At 44.8% G+C, this 19,457-nt stretch overlaps 1 protein-coding gene across 1 annotated transcript; it reads left to right on the plus strand.

Moving 5' to 3' along the window:
* The first annotated feature begins 550 nt into the window (after positions 1–550).
* RTRAF (RNA transcription, translation and transport factor) lies at positions 551–19,365 on the plus strand. Its single transcript, XM_053980249.1, has 8 exons — positions 551–751; positions 3,771–3,895; positions 5,269–5,368; positions 8,810–8,896; positions 9,701–9,789; positions 13,008–13,076; positions 15,743–15,791; positions 19,046–19,365. Exons 1-8 carry the CDS (start codon positions 691–693, stop codon positions 19,198–19,200), a joined length of 735 nt encoding a protein of 244 aa, XP_053836224.1. The 5' UTR covers positions 551–690; the 3' UTR covers positions 19,201–19,365.
* Positions 19,366–19,457: the final 92 nt, after the last annotated feature.

Here is a 19,457-nt window from a genome sequence, read left to right on the forward strand (position 1 = left end):
AGTACAGCTCCCAGTATTCCCAGTACAGCTCCCAGTGTTCCCAGTACAGCTCCCAGTATTCCCAGTACAGCTCCCAGCGTTCCCAGTACAACACAATCCTACCAGTACCCCCAGTACATCTCGCAGCTCTCCCAGTGCAGCTCCCAGTATAGCTCCCAGCGCTCCCAGTACAGCCCAGTGCTCCCAGTACAGCTCCCAGAGCTCCCAGCACAGCTCCCAGTACAGCCCAGTGCTCCCAGTACCCCCAGCACAGCTCCCAGCACAGCTCCCAGTGCTCCCAGCACAGCTCCCAGCACAGCCCCAGTCCCACCCTGGGCGAACACCGCTCCAAAGCCCCGCCCCCTCGCAATAACCCCGCCCATTGCCATGACCACGCCTCTCACAGTGACCCCGCCTATTTCAGGCTCCGCCCCCTTTGCCGCGTCCATACCCAAGGCAGCGCGGCCACTTCCCCTCCCGGCAGCCCGTTCCGCTCGCTGATTGGTCGAGGCGACCGCCGCTCAGCGCGCTGGCCAATGAGCGAGCAGAACGCCGCGCGGTGGGGGCGGGCGTTCCCCCTCCTTCCGGCCCGTGCGGTGCCGTCGGCGCGGCCTGAGCGGGGGAGGCGGCGCCGGCACCGGGACCGGGACCGGGATCGGGATCGGAACCGGGATCCGGGTCGCGATCGGGGCCGGCTCCGGCACCGGGACCATGTTCCGCCGCAAGCTCTCGGCGCTCGATTACCACAACCCCGCCGGCTTCAACTGCAGGGGTGAGGAGGCGGCGGAGGAGGCTGGACGGGGATTGGGATGGGATTGGGATTGGGATTGGGATGGGATTGGGATTGGAATGGGATTGGGAATGGGATTTGGGATGGGATTGGAATGGGAATGGGATGGGAATGGGAATGGGAATAGGATTGGAATGGGATTTGGGATGGGATTGGGATGGGAATGGGATTGGGATTGTAATGGGATTGGAATGGGAATGGGAATGGGAATGGAATGGGATTTGGGATGGGATTGGAATGGTAATGGGATTGGGATTGGGTTGGGATAGGGGATGGGATGGGTTTGGGACTGGAATTGGGATGGGGATGGGATTGGGGTTGGGATTGGAATGGGAATGGGAGTGGGATTGGGATTGGGTTTGGGATTGGGATGGGATGGGGATGGGGGTTGGGATTGGGAATGGAAATGGGAATGGGAATGGGATGGGTACTGGGTTTGGGATGGGTTTGGGATTGGGATTGGAATGGGGATGGGATTGGGATGGGATGGGATTGGGTTTGGGATGGGATTGGGATGGGATGGGATGGGATTGGAATGGGATGGGATTGGGATGGGATGGGATTGGGTTTGGGATGGGATTGGGATGGGATGGGATTGGGATGGGATGGGATTGGGTTTGGGATGGGATTGGGATGGCATTGGATGGGCTGGAGTGTCCCTTGCCACCAGAGCATTCCATGATCCCGTGGCTAAAGCTGGTGCAGAGCCGAGGTGCCCCGGCTGGGCTTTGGGGGAGCGGTGACACCGCGGGGCTGTCACCGCCTGTGTCACCCCCTGTGTCACCCTGTGTCACCTCCCGTGTCACCCTGTGTCACCCCCTGTGTCACCCCCTGTGTCACCCTGTGTCACCCCCTGTGTCACCAACTGTGTCACCTCCTGTGTCACCCTGTGTCACCCTGTGTCACCTCCTGTGTCACCTCCTATGTCACCCTGTGTCACCCCCTGTGTCACCTCCTGTGTCACCTCCTGTGTCACCTCCCGTGTCACCCTGTGTCACCCTGTGTCACCCCCTGTGTCACCCCCTGTGTCACCCTGTGTCACCCCCTGTGTCACCAACTGTGTCACCTCCTGTGTCACCCTGTGTCACCCTGTGTCACCTCCTATGTCACCCTGTGTCACCCCCTGTGTCACCTCCTGTGTCACCTCCTGTGTCACCTCCCGTGTCACCCTGTGTCACCCTGTGTCACCTCCTGTGTCACCCTGTGTCACCCTGTGTCACCTCCCGTGTCACCCTGTGTCACCTCCTGTGTCACCCCCTGTGTCACCCTGTGTCACCCCCTGTGTCACCCTGTGTCACCTCCTGTGTCACCTCCTGTGTCACCCTGTGTCACCCTGTGTCACCTCCCGTGTCACCCTGTGTCACCTCCTGTGTCACCCCCTGTGTCACCCCCTGTGTCACCCCCTGTGTCACCTCCTGTGTCACCCTGTGTCACCCTGTGTCACCTCCCGTGTCACCCTGTGTCACCAACTGTGTCACCCCCTGTGTCACCCCCTGTGTCACCCTGTGTCACCCCCTGTGTCACCCCCTGTGTCACCCTGTGTCACCCCCTGTGTCACCAACTGTGTCACCCCCTGTGTCACCCCCTGTGTCACCAACTGTGTCACCAACTGTGTCACCCCCTGTGTCACCCCCTGTGTCACCAACTGTGTCACCCCCTGTGTCACCCCCTGTGTCACCAACTGTGTCACCAACTGTGTCACCTCCTGTGTCACCCCCTGTGTCACCAACTGTGTCACCCTGTGTCACCCCCTGTGTCACCCCCTGTGTCACCCCCTGTGTCACCCCCTGTGTCACCTCCTGTGTCACCCCCTGTGTCACCCCCTGTGTCACCAACTGTGTCACCTCCTGTGTCACCTCCTGTGTCACCCCCTGTGTCATCCCCTGTGGGTTTTTAATATATGTTCTATATAAATATATTTATAACCCACTAAAAATATATGTTTATAAATATATACTAACTAAAATAAATATATACTAACGAAATATATGTATAATCTAAATATATAAATAAATATATTGTAAACATAAATATATAAGTATATATACTAACGAAATATATGTATAATCTAAATATATAAAAAATATATTGTATATATTATAAATATATAAGTATGTATACTAACTAAATATATGTATATTCTAAATACATAAATAAAATATATTGTAAATATATTATAAATATATAAATATATATAGTAACTAAATATATGTATATTCTAATATATAAATAAAATATATTGTAAATATATTATAAATATATAAGTGTATATATATTAATTAAATACATGCATATTCTAAATATATAAATAAAATATATTATAAACATAAATATATAAGTATATATAGTAACTAAATATATGTATATTCTGAATACATAAATAAAATATATTGTAAACATAAATATGGTATAAATATATAAGTATATATAGTAACTAAATATATGTATATTCTAAATACATAAATAAAATATATTGTAAACATAAATATATTATAAATATATAAGTATATATACTAACTAAATATATGTATATTCTAAACACATGAATAAAATATATTGTAAACATAAACATGGTATAAATATATAAGTATATATAGTAACTAAATATATGTATATTCTAAATACATGAATAAAATATATGGTAAACATAAATATAAGTATATAAGTATGTATACTAGCTAGATATATGTATATTCCAAATATATAAATAAAATATATTGTAAACATAAATATATTATCAATATATCAGTATATATTATCAGTATATATAATATGTATTATAAATATATAAATGTATACTAACTAATAAATATATGTACCCACTAAATATATATATTTATAGCCCACTAAATATATATTTTGTGAATTTTAATTTAAATTTTTATAAATTTATTTATTTCTGTGTGGGTTTTTAATGGGACAAGTGCTCCGAGGTTTGTACCAATCAGATGGAAAGATAAGATAATTTTGAATTCCTGCTTTTCCCTCCTCCTCCGCTCAGATGAGACAGAGTTCCGGAATTTCATAGTCTGGCTGGAGGACCAGAAAATCCGACACTACAAGATCGAGGACCGGGGCAATCTGAGGAACATCCACAGCGAGGACTGGCCCAAATCCTTCGAGAAGGTATTTCCTTGCTCCAGAGCAGGGCTGGCAATGCTATCTCACAGAAATAACCATGGGTTATTGCATTTCTAGCAATTGCAGTGTATTTTTGAAGCCAAACTGGGGCAGTTTATTACAATGGAGGAATTTTGTGCATCATTTTCCCTCAGCTTTGTTTGTTTAATAAGTGGATTATCCATCTTAATCTGTTGTTTTTTTTTTTTTTTTAATTCTTTTTTTTTTTTGCCTGATTTGATGCAGCTCTTGAAGCAGAAAGAAGACTGACTGCAAATAAACAATTTTTTTTCCCTGCATTAATGCTCCTCCTGTACCAAAAGGAGGTGGATGAGGCTCCTGCCAGCCTGTGGGGGAAAGCTCATCCCTGCTCCTCCTGCCTTTCCAGATGGATTTTCTGCATCCACATGGATTTTCTGGGTCCAGATGGATTTTCTGCATCCACATGGATTTTCTGGGTCCAGATGGATTTTCTGCATCCAGATGGACTCTGGGTCATCTCTCTGCTCCTGAGCATTTGCAGCCACCACAAAGCTCTTGAGCTTTTCCTCTTGCTTCCCATTTTCCTGCTCTGTATTTCCCAGTGCCCAATTGGATGGACTCCATCCCATTTTTTTTTTTTTTCCCCTCCTGGAAACTCTTGCTTTGCTCACTGCTCAGAGGGAACCTGAATTATTCCAAAATCCTGTAGGTAAATGGGAATTTCTGGAATTCCTGGCAGCTGGTGCTGTTGTGGTGCCTTTCCTGGCTTGGGGAGAGTGTCCTGTCCATCAATTCCAGGGAATTCCTGTTTTCCAGCCCCTGGCTTCCTTTTCCCAGCTGTGTGGCACTCCTGTCCCTGCAGCAAAGGGACATGACAGAATGTCACCATGTCCTGGTTTTTGGGAGCCTTGGCAGCAGCCAGGGCTGGGATCTCATGGTCTGGGACAGAGCCTCAGCCTGGTTTTGTCCTCTCTTGTTGTACAAAATCCCTAAAAAATGGAAAATTTCTTCTGCTGCTCCAGGGGATCCTCTGGTTTGGGGAAGCCTTAGGTGGCTTCATTCCAGGTGGGAAGGCTTTGTAGCAATTTGTTCCCCCTTGCCTTGTTCCATTTGCTCTGTGACATGAGCAGAGAGCAAAGCAAGGGCATTTTGGTGCAGTCTGGCAATAAAAAACATTAATTAAAAATAAAATTCCATTATCAGGTGTCAGACTTGAGCTAGAGGTGGACTGGGACACTCCAACGTGGATCAGATGCCACAGCAGGAATTTCACAGTGACACCTCATGTTAATTAATATTTTCTGTGGGAAAGTGGCAACAGTTCTGTGCTCCCAACTGATTCATCCACTAAAATCCTTTTGTTTTCTCTTTTTTTTTTTTTTTTCTTTGCTCCCCAGTACATGAAAGATGTGAACTGTCCCTTCAAAATACAGGAACGCCAGGAAACAGTGGATTGGCTTCTTGGCTTGGCTGTGAGGCTGGAGTATGGAGATAATGGTATGAGGGAATCCATTTAATGCCTCAAAATGGGAGGGGACTGGGGGATTCGGATTCATTTCACAGAATCCCAGCATGGTTTGGGTGGGAAGGGACCTCAAAGATCCATGGGCAGGGACACCTTCCACCATCCCAGGTGGCTCCAAGCCCTGTCCAGCCTGGCCTTGGACATTCCCAGGGATCCAGGGGCACCCTGTGCCAGGGCCTGGCCACCCTCCCAGCCAGGAATTCCTTCCCTTTGCTTGGAGGAGCTTTGCAGCATTCCCAGTGCAGGGTCACTCCCTCTGTTCCCTGGATCCATTCCACGTTCCATTTACCCTGGAGACAGTTTCATCTGCAACCTTTATTGCCAAAGCTGTGCTGTCCCTGTGCTCTGGGACAGCTCCAGCACTGTCCAGCCATCCTGGGAGCCTTGCTACAGCTGGGAATTTGTTGGCAAAGAACCAAATGTGTCTTCTCCTCCTTGAAGCCCTCCTGTATTTTCTTGCTGTTTGTTCTGGGGAATCACAGAGGGATTTGGATTGGAAGGAAGCTGTAAAGACCTTCCAATCCAACCCCTCTGGCAGGGCCATGTCCAGCCAGGCCAGGTTGCTCCCAGCCCCATCCAGCCTGACCTGGAACACTTCCACAAAGGATTTCCTGCACTTCTGCAGGTGCTTCAGGTAGAGCTTCAGCAAGTCAGGGTTTTCCTTCAGCTTGGAGAGCAGCTTGGAGGTCCTGCAGGAGCATCCATCCTTCCTGCCACATCTCTGGAAGGCACAGGGTGACAGGGACAGAGGCACCTCAGGCCTCTCCTGGGCTGCCCCAGGGACTTAAACCCCACCTCATTCCAGCCCCAGGAGTGCTCAGCCTGTCCTGGTTTTCTCCACAGTGGTCAGGACCCAGCTCTGCCTGCTGGGCACAGTCTGGGAAGGCCCTTCCTTGTCCCCACGGGCTCCTGGCCCCCTGGCACCCCTCCCTCACCTTCCTCCAGCGGGTCCTGGCTTTCCTGCTGAGGAAAACCACCAGGAGCAGCAGGCACAGGGCTGGGATGCTCCAGTAAAGCACCTCTGGCATGGTGATGCCCTTGTGGGCACTGCCCTTCTTCTCCAGCTCCAGGGGGGGCACATCCCACACCAGGGTGGCCCAGGAGGGTGGGCAGGAGTGGGGGGTGCTGTCAGAGTAGAAAGAGCTGAGCCCAAAAGCCACCAAGAGGAGCTGCTCCAGGCTGGGCATCCCGCTGGGATCCTGCTCAGGCCATCCCTGTGTGGCTCCTGGAGCTCTGCAGTGTGGGGACAGGAGCTGTCACCCCCGCTGTGTCACCAAATGTGCTGTGATGTCACAATGGCCTCGCACACACCGAGTGCCATGGGCAGGGACACCTTCCCCTGCATTTTAAGTTTTCATCAAAATCAGTGTCAAAAGTACATTTCACTTCTTTAAAAAATAAAACACAATTTCAAGTGCTTGTTTCCACCCCATGCTTGGAGGAGCTGTTTCTTTTCAGCTCCCACGGGACTGGAGCAGCATTTGTTATTTTATTTTGTTTCTGGGTAGAGCCAATCCCATTGTAGATATTTACCCCCTTCTCCCTGTGGGATTGCCTTTATGAGAACTTCCTCTGAAGTGTATTAAATGCATTATATTTAGTACTGCATTTATTCAGAGAAGTTATTCTTAGACCCCCTTTTTTTTTTTCTTTTTTTTTTTTTTTTTTTTAACAAGTGGATGTGGAACCCTTGGGAACTAGGACAAAGTTCTGAAAAAGTGGAGTTAAATCTCCCCAAGTCACAGCAGCTCCATCTCCTTGTTGAGAGGGTGGGAATGCAAATGTAATTACTGGTGGCAAAATAACAACAGCCAAAGTGCTGATTTTCCATTGCCTTTAATTCCTGCAGGGCTGAGCTCTGCCCAGAGCAGGGCTGGGTTATGAATACCTGTGATGTGATTCTCAGTCCCTCATGATGGGCAAAATGAGCTGCCTGTTCCTTGGGATTGTGTGAAAAAGGAGGAGTTCAGGAGCTTCCATCCTCCAAAGGCTTGGAAAACCCCAGTGTGGGCTGTGAAACAAAGCCTGAGCTGGAAAAGTTTCATTTGCTCAGCAGGACCAACATCATCCCCCAGTTCTTGATCCCTGCTCAGGGCAGAGGGCCCTGGCAGTGGGACTGATGGATTTTGGAAGTGGCAGATCTGGGAGATGCTGATGCCTCAGGTTTTGGCTTGTCTATTTTTCCCATTCTGTGCTGCTTTAGTGTGAGGGTCTGGGCTCCATATTATGGGATGGCGAGCTCTCTGCACAGAGCAGGGAGACAAAACAATTCCTGCTCCAGCTGGGCACCAAGGACAAATGATCCAAACCTCAGGCCAAGGGCACAAACAGCGTGGACTGGAGAGAGAAAAACAAGCAGGATGGGAGTGCCTGGGCTAAAGCTGGAATGGGACAATGAACTGCAAGGTGCAAATGGAGCAGAGCTGATCACAGTGACCAGTTGTTCATTTTTCTGGCCATTTTGGGTTGTGCTGCCCAAGGTGGATCCATTGAGGCCTCCTAATAAATCCCTACTTTATTCTTTAGCTTCATCCAGTCTCTGTTCTAGGTCAGCCTTCTCAAGGCATCGTGGAATTTCTTGTTGGGACTCAGATGTTTGTTAGTTCTGATCTCTGTCACAGTCTCACAAACCCTGAGTTCTGCAGCACTTCAACAAACTAAAAATGGAGCCCCATCTCTCTCTCTACAAGGCCTTTTAAGGATAAACTGTCCAATTCAGAAATGACACCTCAATTATTTTCACTTTTAACCCAACCACCAACATGGCCTGCAATGGGGACTTTTTTATCCAATTGCACAAAACCACCCAAACCCATGGAGAAGAAGGAGAAGAAGGAGCAGCCTCCACCCTAAAACCTCCATCTTGCTTTATATCTATTCCTGCATTCTAAACCCTTAAACTCTGAGTTTCCCACCCTGTGACATCACACACTTCTATCCAAACTCCACCCCCACAATCCCAGTTCTGCCATTCCATTTTGGAAGCTTCTCCACGGCCTCAGGTTAATGCAGAGTTCTCTTGGGGGTCAGAGCCTGTCAGCACAGAAAGTCTGAAATTCTCAGCACCCAGATTTTCATCTCTTGTTCAGCATTCTGGGGTGAGGCTGTAATGAAGAGCATCCTGCCCTATGGAAAAGTGTGGAGCAGGCTCTGAGGCTGCTCCTGGAACCTCTCTGCAGCTGGGAGCTCTTGGAGCAGCTCACAGGAGTGGCAGCATTTGGTATCATTAATGGGGAGCTCCAAAATCCCAGTTGATAAACCCAGAAATCTCAGTTTATAATCCCACAAGGCTCTTGGGCAACCACCACACCCCAAAAATCCACCTGTGACACCACAGCTCCTCACTAAACTTTGAATTGGTTCTTTTTGCCATTAGTGCTGATGATTTTTATGTTTGCCTCCTCATTTTGCAGCTGATAAGTACAAGGATTCCACCCCTGATGGTGCTAAAAACGCTGACAACACAGCAAAAAATGCAGAGCCACTGATTAACCTGGATGGTGAGTGTGCCACAAGCTCCTGGATGGGGATGTGCTCCATGGCATCTGAACATTTACATGAACAGCTTTACTCTGTAAATCATAATTATTTATTGTAGTTGAGGGAGAAGTAGCAAGATGCCTTAAAAAATAAAAATATCCAAGGCAACATGATGGCAGGCTGGTTACTTCCATGCTGCCAGGATTTTCTTGTTGGCTCAGTCTTCCCCAGCTGTTCTGTCATAATAATTTTCTTTTTTATTTTTTTTTTTCCTGGTAGGCACAGACAAAATAAATGGAAGTGGTAGGAAAGAGCTGCTAAAATGAACCCTAAATCTTCCAAGTGTTTTTCCATTCCTCCATCTCCAAAAAGGCAGGGATTGATCCTGCCCTCACCAGCAGCAGGGATAAAAATATACAGAGTTATAAAAATGTACAAAGAATGTACAGAACTCAATATCTGCCTGTAATTTGCTTAATTCTCAAGCACTTTACCTGGTTATGTAGCCCAGTGCTGATTCCTCTGCAGCCAAATTGTTTCCTCACTTCTTGGAATAATGGAATTAAGGTTGGAAATGCCCTCTGAGATCACTGAGCCCAACAATTAACCCAGCACTGCCACATTCAGCACTAAATAATGTCCCCAGGTGCCACATCCTTGTTTTTTTGAGCACTTCAAGGATGCTGAGGAATTGCCCTTGTCCATCCTTCAGAGCAATCCAATGCCAGGGAGTCAGGGAGCCAGTTCTGCCTGCTGGAATCAGTGAAACCAAAAGAAATGTTCATTTCTTTCTAATGATAATCCTTTTTTTTTTTTTTTCCCAGTGAATAATCCTGATTTCAAGGCTGGAGTGATGGCTTTGGCTAATCTGCTTCAGATCCAGAGACATGATGATTACTTGGTGATGCTCAAGGTGAGTTTCCCACTTTTCCCACCTCCTTTTTCCCTTCTTTTCTCCAGTGCCTGGTGTGTGTTCACAGCTTGAGGTGCAGTTACTGATAAACATGAATTTTTAGGCAAAGATAAGAAAAAAAAAAAAAAACAGCCACTTCTATGTCTTTTCAAGCAGATAAGAACATAATTCATGGAAATTCATGCAGGGAAAATTACCCTGGTAAACAATTTTAGCTGAGTTCCTTAAGGAACATCCTCCAAGGAGAAGGTTCTTTTGCAGTGCTAGAAATTAAGAGAAACTCCAAAATTTAAAAGTTAATGATGCCAAAGATGTTTTAAAGCAACATCCAAGGGAAGAGCCACTGTTGAAAGTTTCCTTTTTCTTCTGAACTGTTTACTCCTTGTCATTACTAAAATCAGTTTGATTTAGTTTTGACAACTAATTATGGGGTTTAAGTGCCCTAAATAGGGTAATTAATTTTCTAAACCATCTTTTTTATGCCTTGAAGGAAATTTCTGATGGAACTCTATAGATTTGGGGTCAAGCCCATACTGTGTTTTTTTAAAATAAAAAATACATTATTGATGAGAGTGTAAAATCCCAACTTCCTACTTGATCATGTCATACTATGGGAATAAACTTGGTTTTGTTTGGCATTAAAATAAAAGCATTTCACTGAAAAGAAAAAAAAAGAAAACCCCATAAAGTTCTGTTCATGACAATGGTTGTGATATTTGCTACACTTATTTTGGAGATACCAAAAGCTGTGGATATTGAAGTTTATTGAGTGAAAGTCTGTAACTCTTGGAAGAGTATTATGGTAACCTGGTTTCTTGAGGAATTCTCAGCCTGCAGTTATTCCATCCATTTTTTTTTTCTCCTTCTCTCCAGTATGGTTTCCTGCTTTTCCCTTCCCAAAATATCCTTCTCATGGAGATCTCATACCCCCTACCAAAAAACACTCAAAACCCCACAAAAATCAGTGAAAAGGGATATCAGGTAGGGAGAGGAGACCCTGGGTGTGGTGATATTGAGGATTTGCAGCATGAATGAGCTCTGCTCTTACCAAAATTCCTTCAGATCTTCCCTGAAGGAAACTTTAGAGAATTTATAATTCTGCATAAATGTATTTTTATTTCCACTTTTTTTTTGGGCAAAACCAGCCTGAATTTTCTTGCTTTTAATTCCAGCAAGAGTGGATTCCTGCAGTGAAAATCCACATTCCAGGCACAATGCAAAGCTGGTTTTGGGGTTGAGATGGTGATATTAGAAGGTGTCAATCAAACTCTCCAATTCTCCCCCACAATAAGCAGATTTACAGAGAATTTCTGATCCCTATCCAGGCTTGGACACTCAGGAGTGGATGTTTTGGGAGAGCCAGAGGGTGCAGGCACACCACAGACATCTGGCTGGGGGGAGCAGAGATTTAGATCTCATTTTCTTCATTTAAACCTGGCAAGTTGATCTGAAAGCATCTGTGGGACACAGTTGGATATTTCCTAATGCCAAAGGCACTTGGAATTCTCTTCCACAAGGTCTGGTTTCACTGCTGGAATTAAACTCCCCATCAAACCATCCCTTTGTCCAGGCCACTTCCTTCAGTGACAGATTTCTAGAAGTATTTAAGTGACAACTTTCTGGTATCAGCTCAACTTTAATCATGACCAAAACTGGGAGAAATCCTGGGGGAGAAACACGGAGCTGCTTCTGTCACTTTTGGCTGCTCATCAGGGAGAGTCTGAGCAATGTGTTTGACAGAGCCAGTTCTTCTTTCCTGTGGAAATCTGCCTGCCTGGTATTCCTGCAGCTATTTTTGGAGGCATTTGGAGCTGTAGGTATCAGTAACTGATGGCTCTGATAGGATTTCACCCCATGTGCTGGAGCCAGGGAAAACAGATGAGCACCAGGATTGTCAGAGTCAAGGCTGCTCTTGTTCCCAAGGCTAAAATGAATTCCTTTCTGCTCTCAGTCTTTTCCAAGCCTGCCTGGGAAGCCTTGCTCCAGGTTTCTCTGCATGTGGGAGGTGGTTCAGCACCTCCTAAAAGATGCTGGCAGCAGGATTTCCGTCCCAAGGCAGCATTTCCTTCCCAAGGCAGCATTTCCTTCCCAAGGCAGGATTTCCTTCCTAAGGCAGCATTTCCATCCCAAGGCAGGATTTCCTTCCTAAGGCAGGATTTCCATCCCAAGGCAGGATTTCATCCCAAGGCAGCATTTCCTTCCCAAGGCAGGATTTCTTTCCCAAAGCAGGATTTCATTCCCAAAGCAGGATTTCATCCCAAGGCAGCATTTCCTTCCCAAGGCAGCATTTCCTTCCCAAGGCAGCATTTCCATCCCAAGGCAGGATTTCCATCCCAAGGCAGCATTTCCTTCCTAAGGCAGGATTTCCATCCCAAAGCAGGATTTCCATCCCAAAGCATCACTTCCTTCCCAAGGCAGGATTTCTATCCCAAGGCAGGATTTCATCCCCAGGCAGGATTTCCATCCCCAGGCAGGATTTCTATCCCAAAGCAGGATTTCCATCCCAAGGCAGCACTTCCTTCCCAGAGGAGCTGCATTGCTGCAGAGTTTAAGGTGTGAGAACTGAGGAAAGGAAGATTGGTGCTGCTGCCTTGGGGTTGTGATCAGCTCATTTTGGAATCATGGAATTGTTCAGGTTGGAAGAGACCTGGAAATCATCGAGCCCAACCATTGCCACTTGTCCCCAAGTGCCACATGCACACAGCTTTGAAATCCCTCCAGGGATGGGGATTCCACCACTGTGAAACCCTTTCCATGCCTGTCCACCCTTCCCAGGAAGAAATTTTCCCTGATATCCAACCTAAAGCTCCCCTGGCACAGTTTTGAGGCCGTTTCCTCTTGTCCTGTCTCTTGTTCCCTGCCAGGAGATCCCAACCCCCAGCTGGCTCCTCCCTTCTGTCACCTTCCTGAGCCTCTTCTCCAGGCTAAAAATCCCAAGCTTTCCAGGCTATTCCTTGTATTCTGCAGCTTCTGTGCCAGGAGTGGCAGGAATTCATGGTGTGAAATCAGTGTCCATGTCACTTCTGGTTCTCTCACCTGGGTGAGATCCTACATGCCAGGATTATTCCTAAATGGAAAGGTTTAAGGGCTGGAAAAGTTAAAAAAAACCCCACAAATCTGGGTTTGAGGTTATAATTTTGCCTCTTTTTCCCTTGGAATTGCTGAGAAATGCCTCAAGACATGAATTAATTGCTGTCCCCTTTCCATGTTTTCCCCAGGCAATTCGGATTCTGGTTCAGGAGCGCCTGACACAGGATGCCATAGCCAAAGCCAGCCAGTCCAAGGAGGTTTGTACCCATGGCCAGGCTTAATTATTCCACGTTAATTAATGAAGATAAAGCTCTGTCCCCTCAGTCAAAACCACTTCTGTTGCAACACCTCATTTGGGAGGATGGTGGAAGCTTCATTTATCCCAAGCATGCTGATTCCAGCAGATCTGGGGGATTGTGGAGAGCAGGACACAAAGCTGGTTTTGTTCCATGTTGATACAAATACACCTGTGTGAGAAAGCATGGAAAAGCTCTTCCCTGAGTTCTTTTCCAGAGGATTACCCTGACTGTTCAGTGCAGCAGCCCTATAATATGAGGAGAAATGCATGACCTGGCTTTTCCTTGGAATTACCAGTGTTAGCTGCATAAAGAAGTTGAAATATTCCTTGTTTGGAGTGTTCTGCTTCATGTGGACACCTCAGATGTGTTCAAGGAATGGCATTTTGGAAATCCAGCTCCTCCCAAAAAAAAAAAAAAAAAAAGGAGCAGTGAAGGAAATTTCTGCCCTTAAACTCAGATTTTTGCAGAATTCTTTGCTGACCACGAGCTGTCTGTTGAGAAGATGTTCCAGGGCATGACTGTGGGTTTTTAGTTTGGGATTTCCTCATCATTCCAGACCTCTGCAGCATTTGGCAGAGCTGGGGAAGGCTGGGAAAGGCAGCCTCACCTGCCCTCAGGTGTATGAGTAGGAGTGTCCCTGCTAAAGCAGCTGGATCTGCTCAGAGAACCCAAATCCCTTCCTTTTTTTGGCAGCTGCTCACAACAATCCATGGTTTATTTATTTATTGATTGATTGATCAAAGCTTTGGACCTGCAAATCCATGAGACTGTTCAAAGAACAGGAAAATAGGGAAGCAGCTGAGCCTGTTGTCTTCATTTTAGGTTCTGTAATGTTAATAAAAAGCAGCTTTTAGTTGTTGTTTTCATAGCTGCACAGCTGGGATCAAAATGAGATTTTCTTGGAGGAACAGGGAGGGAATTGTTCTGCCAGGGAATTGTTCATTTCTGATAGATCTTCAAAGCATCAGCAGGGATAAGATGTCTCTGTCTGGGAGATAACCTGGGAGTGTTTTTTTCCTTAGGAATGCCACATTCCAAGGGGTGTGAAGAAAAGGGAGTGGTGAGAAGCAGGAAAATCTGTGCCAGGAGGGACCATCAACATCTTCATGTGCCAAGGGAAAAAAAAAAAGGAAACATCTGCAAAGCAGAGAGGATGGCTGGGTTGGGAATTAAAGAGAAAAAAAAAAAAAAAAAAGGGAAAATTAGATTTATTCTTCAGGTCTTGACTGATTTGTAAATGGCCACATTTTTGTGCAGCATTCATAAATCAGATTTGTAGGGAATGAGGCTGGAAATGAAGTTGTGTGTGCAGTTCCTGATGTAAAGGTGCTCTTTTTTTTTAGTTTATCCCCTGTTTGAAGGATCGTGAGCTTGTTGTAGGATGGGCTGAGGGGATTCCAAAGGCAGCTCCCCAAAAAAGGATCAGACTCAGGGAGTGTGGGAAGAAATTTCCTGCTACCAGGTGACACTGGGGGGAACCTTGGGCAATTCACCCACAAAGAACTGGAAGGGGAAAAAAAAGACAAAAAATGAGAATTTTTCCTCAGAAGCACCCCAGGCTGGCAAGAACTTTTAAGTATAAACCTCAGTTCTTAAAAAAAAAATATATATATATATATAGGAAGTCTGATATTTCTGGAATCTTTCTGAAGTGCCTTTAATGGCATTTTGATCACCAGCTTTAACAGTGGAGATGGATTTTTAAGATTGCAGTTGACTATAAAGGCCATGGAAAAACCCCACTTTTTGCAAATGAGTTACAGCCACCAGTTTGTGTTTAATGTGTGTTTTGATCAGCTCAGATTCTTTTTTTTTTTTTTCCATGTGTATAAAAGCCTTTAAAGGAAATTTTCACTGTCTAAAACTTTACAGCCCCATCCCTGCAGAAATTAATGGTGTTGGAACTCTGATGTTTTTGTTGTGCAAAATGCAAGGCTTTTGGCAAATGTTGAAAAAAACTTACTGAGGGTAATAAAAGCAAATGCTGGGGTTTGGAATGTTTAAATCGAATTTTAAGTGCATGTTGAAGCTCCCTGAGTAATGATTTAGTGTGACCACTCCTCTGCAGCTGGACAGGGCAAAGGAAACAGAGCAATGCTTAGAAATGACCACGAATAAATTTTGCCTTGGAGTGTTTTAATAGAGAAAATGTTTTAAAAAAATGGAATATTTCGCTTTATTCCTAAGCTTAACACTTGAGCAGATGCTTCTGGGGATATTGTGAGCTCAGCAAAAGTTGATTGCAGAGAATTCCTGCAGCTCTTTGCAGTCAGCCCCTGCTCAAAGCCTGGCAGCTGTTGAAAGGCAGAAGTTTCTAAGAAAGCCCAGTTTTGTTTTCCTGGGAAGCTGCTGGGTTGGGTGATGGCTCCCAGTCCTGCTGTTGGCCTTTTAAGGATTGAATGCAGGCACTGTGTATCCACTGAGGGATTCTTAAGCAGGAAGGTTTTTCTGTTTCAGGACACAAAGGGAGTTGTTTAATCAACTTTTCAAGCTTTTCACACATTTTTGTCTAAGCAAAACCCCTATTTTCTCCCCCAGTTACCTGCTGGAGTACACGATTTTATTTACCAAACATCTAAAATGACATTTTTTACAGGTTTTTTTTTTTTCCCTCTCTTTTTCAGGGTCTGCCTGTTGCTTTGGAAAAGCACATTCTTGGATTTGACACGGGAGGTGAGCACTGCTCCTAATGTGACTTTTAAATGGGGAATAGTTTGCCTTTGACAGAGTTATTACTGTCAAATCCAGGGCTGATGTGGACAGTAAAAAACCCTGCAGTGGAAAGAATTCCTCCCTCCCAGCTGGTTATTTACGAGCACCCCTGAGCACTTTGGGTTTGGAACAGCAAAGCCTGGATCCAGTCCGGCTGGAATCTGTTTAAATCCCAGCTTTTAATGCAGCCCGAGGAACGCATCCTGCTGTTTGTAAATCCTGCTGCTACCAGCAGGGGGCAGCTGTGCTGCTGCCACCGACTGCGGCTGCCTCCGCTTGCCTAAAATCCCATCGGGGCAGCTCAGCTCGGCGTGACCCGGTGGGTTATCGATAAACCCCATGGGTTATTGATAACCCCGATGGGTTATTGATAAACCCCATGGGTTATTGATAAACCCAATGGGTTATCGATAAACCCATGGGTTATTGATAATCCCGATGGGTTATTGATAAACCCCATGGGTTATTGATAAACCCCATGGGTTATCGATAAACCCCATGGGTTATTGATAACCCCGATGGGTTATTGATAAACCCCATGGGTTATTGATAAACCCAGTGGGTTATCGATAAACCCATGGGTTATTGATAATCCCGATGGGTTATTGATAAACCCCATGGGTTATTGATAAACCCCATGGGTTATCGATAAACCCCATGGGTTATTGATAAACCCCATGGGTTATCGATAAACCCCATGGGTTATTGATAAACCCCATGGGTTATTGATAAACCCCATGGGTTATTGATAAGCCCCATGGGTTATTGATAAACCCGATGGGTTATTGATAAACCCCATGGGTTATCGATAAACCCCATGGGTTATTGATAAACCCGATGGGTTATTGATAAACCCGATGGGTTATCGATAAACCCCATGGGTTATTGATAAACCCAATGGATTATTGATAAACCCAATGGATTATTGATAAACCCCATGGGTTATTGATAAACCCGATGGGTTATCGATAAACCCCATGGGTTATTGATAAACCCGATGGGTTGTTGATAACCCCGATGGGTTATTGATAAACCCGATGGGTTATCGATAAACCCCATGGGTTATTGATAACCCCGATGGGTTATCGATAAACCCCATGGGTTATCGATAAACCCCATGGGTTATTGATAAACCCGATGGGTTATTGATAAACCCCATGGGTTATTGATAAACCCCATGGGTTATCGATAAACCCGATGGATTATTGATAAACCCCATAGATTATTGATAAACCCCATGGGTTATCGATAAACCCGATGGGTTATTGATAAACCCGATGGGTTATTGATAAACCCCATGGGTTATTGATAAACCCGATGGGTTATCGATAAACCCCATGGGTTATTGATAAACCCGATGGGTTATTGATAAACCCCATGGGTTATCGATAAACCCATGGGTTATTGATAAACCCGATGGGTTATCGATAAACCCCATGGGTTATTGATAAACCCAATGGATTATTGATAAACCCGATGGGTTATCGATAAACCCGATGGGTTATTGATAAACCCCATGGGTTATTGATAAGCCCCATGGGTTATTGATAAACCCGATGGGTTATCGATAAACCCCATAGATTATTGATAAACCCGATGGGTTATTGATAAACCCCATGGGTTATCGATAAACCCCATGGGTTATTGATAACCCCGATGGGTTATTGATAAACCCCATGGGTCATTGATAAGCCCCATGGGTTATTGATAAACCCGATGGGTTATTGATAAACCTGATGGGTTATTGATAAACCCCATGGGTTATTGATAAACCCCATGGGTTATTGATAAACCCGATGGGTTATTGATAAACCCCATGGGTTATTGATAAACCCCATGGGTTATTGATAAACCCGATGGGTTATCGGTAAACCCCATGGGTTATTGATAAACCCCATGGGTTATTGATAAACCCAATGGGTTATTGATAAGGAACAGCCAAGCCAGGTGACCCGGGGCACCATGAACTTCACTTCTGCTCCTCATCCCTTAAATCCCTGCTTGGAACGTTTCACACCAACCTCGGGAGTGGGAGGTTGGAATGAGGTGATCCTTAAGGTCCTTCCAGCCCAACCCAGTCTTTTGTGTTTTGAATTTGTTATTTTTGTTCATTTTTATTGTAATGTGGATATTTTGAATTAATCAGTTGTTATTTTTTATATGTTTATTTATTTATTTATTTATTTTAAATTTTTATTTTCTATAATTATATTTTTGTTCTACATGTTTATTATTTTCTTAAGAAAGCTTTTTATTAAGGTATATTTTTATTTCTAATTATAGAAGTATAAATTTGTGATTTTTTTTTTGTATATTTTAATTTTATATTAAGTTTTTTTAGGGGTTGTAAATAATTTTTTTGTGTTTATGGAAGGTTTTTTTTTTAGTTTTTTGGTTTGGTTTGAGGTTTTTTTAGCTGCTTTTTGATTTTTTTGCAGGTTTTTTTTGGTTTTTGGTTTTTTGGGGGTTTTTTTGTTGTTTTTTGTTGGTTTTTGGTTTGGTTTGGCAGCAGGATTTCCTTCCCGAGGCAGCATTTCCATCCCAAGGCAGCATGGATCACCAGTTTTACCAGTGGAGATGGATTCTTAAGATTGCAGTTGAACGTGGATTTTACTATAAAGGCCATGGAAAAAAAAAAAAACAAACACTTTTTGCAAATGAGTTGCAGCCACCAGTTTGGGTTTAATGTGTGTTTTGGTGCTTGGTTTTGTTGTTTTTTTTTTTTTGTTGGGTTTTTTTTCCGTTTGTTTTGGTTATTTTTGGGGGTTTTTTTTTGGTTTCTTTTTTTTTTTGTGGTTGTTGTTTTATTGGGTTTTTTTTGTTTGTTTTTGGGGGGTTTTTTTGGGTTTCTTTTTTTTTTGTTGTTGTTGTTTTATTGGGTTTTTTGGGGTTTTTTTTTTGTTTTTTATGTTTTTTTTGTGGGGTTTTTTGGTGTTTTTTTTAATTTTAGTTTAGTTTAGTTTAGTTTAGTTTAGTTTATTAAAAAAATTTATGTGGCTCCCTCATTCCCTGAGCTCTGCAGGATGGCAGGGAAGGTTTGGAGGCCACCCCATCCCTCTCCAGCAGCAGGGAACATCCTTCTCTGCTTCCATCCTGGAAACCACCAACAGACACAACATGCAGGGCACTAAAACCTCCTTAAATCCCTCCCGCGAGCTGAAAGTGCTGGATGAAACCCACATTTAATTCCAGTTCCTCTCTGTGCCCCTCCCCAGATGCTGTTATCAACGAAGCCGCCCAAATCCTGCGCCTGCTGCACATCGAGGAGCTGCGGGAGCTGCAGACCAAAATCAACGAGGCCATCGTGGCTGTGCAGGCCATCATTGCTGACCCCAAGACTGACCACAGGCTGGGAAAAGTGGGCAGGTGAAGGGAGAAGAGCTGCCAGCCCCGTGTGTACTCGGTGCAGTTAGCAGCAGCTCCACTCTGGCACGGGATTAATTGGCCTGTTCGGGAAAGAAAACGGGAAATTGGATTCCTGCTTCTGATGAATTACCAGATTTTTCTTGAAATAAATGAAATCGAGGGAAATAGATTGTTCTGATGAGCTCTGAGTTGGCAAATAGGACTTTTTTTTTTTTTTTTTTTTTTTTTTTTGTGTGTGTGTGTGTCTCTTTTTCATTGTGT

The sequence above is a fragment of the Vidua macroura genome, chromosome 6 (assembly GCF_024509145.1).
Source record: "Vidua macroura isolate BioBank_ID:100142 chromosome 6, ASM2450914v1, whole genome shotgun sequence".
Classification (NCBI taxonomy): Eukaryota; Metazoa; Chordata; class Aves; order Passeriformes; family Viduidae; genus Vidua; species Vidua macroura.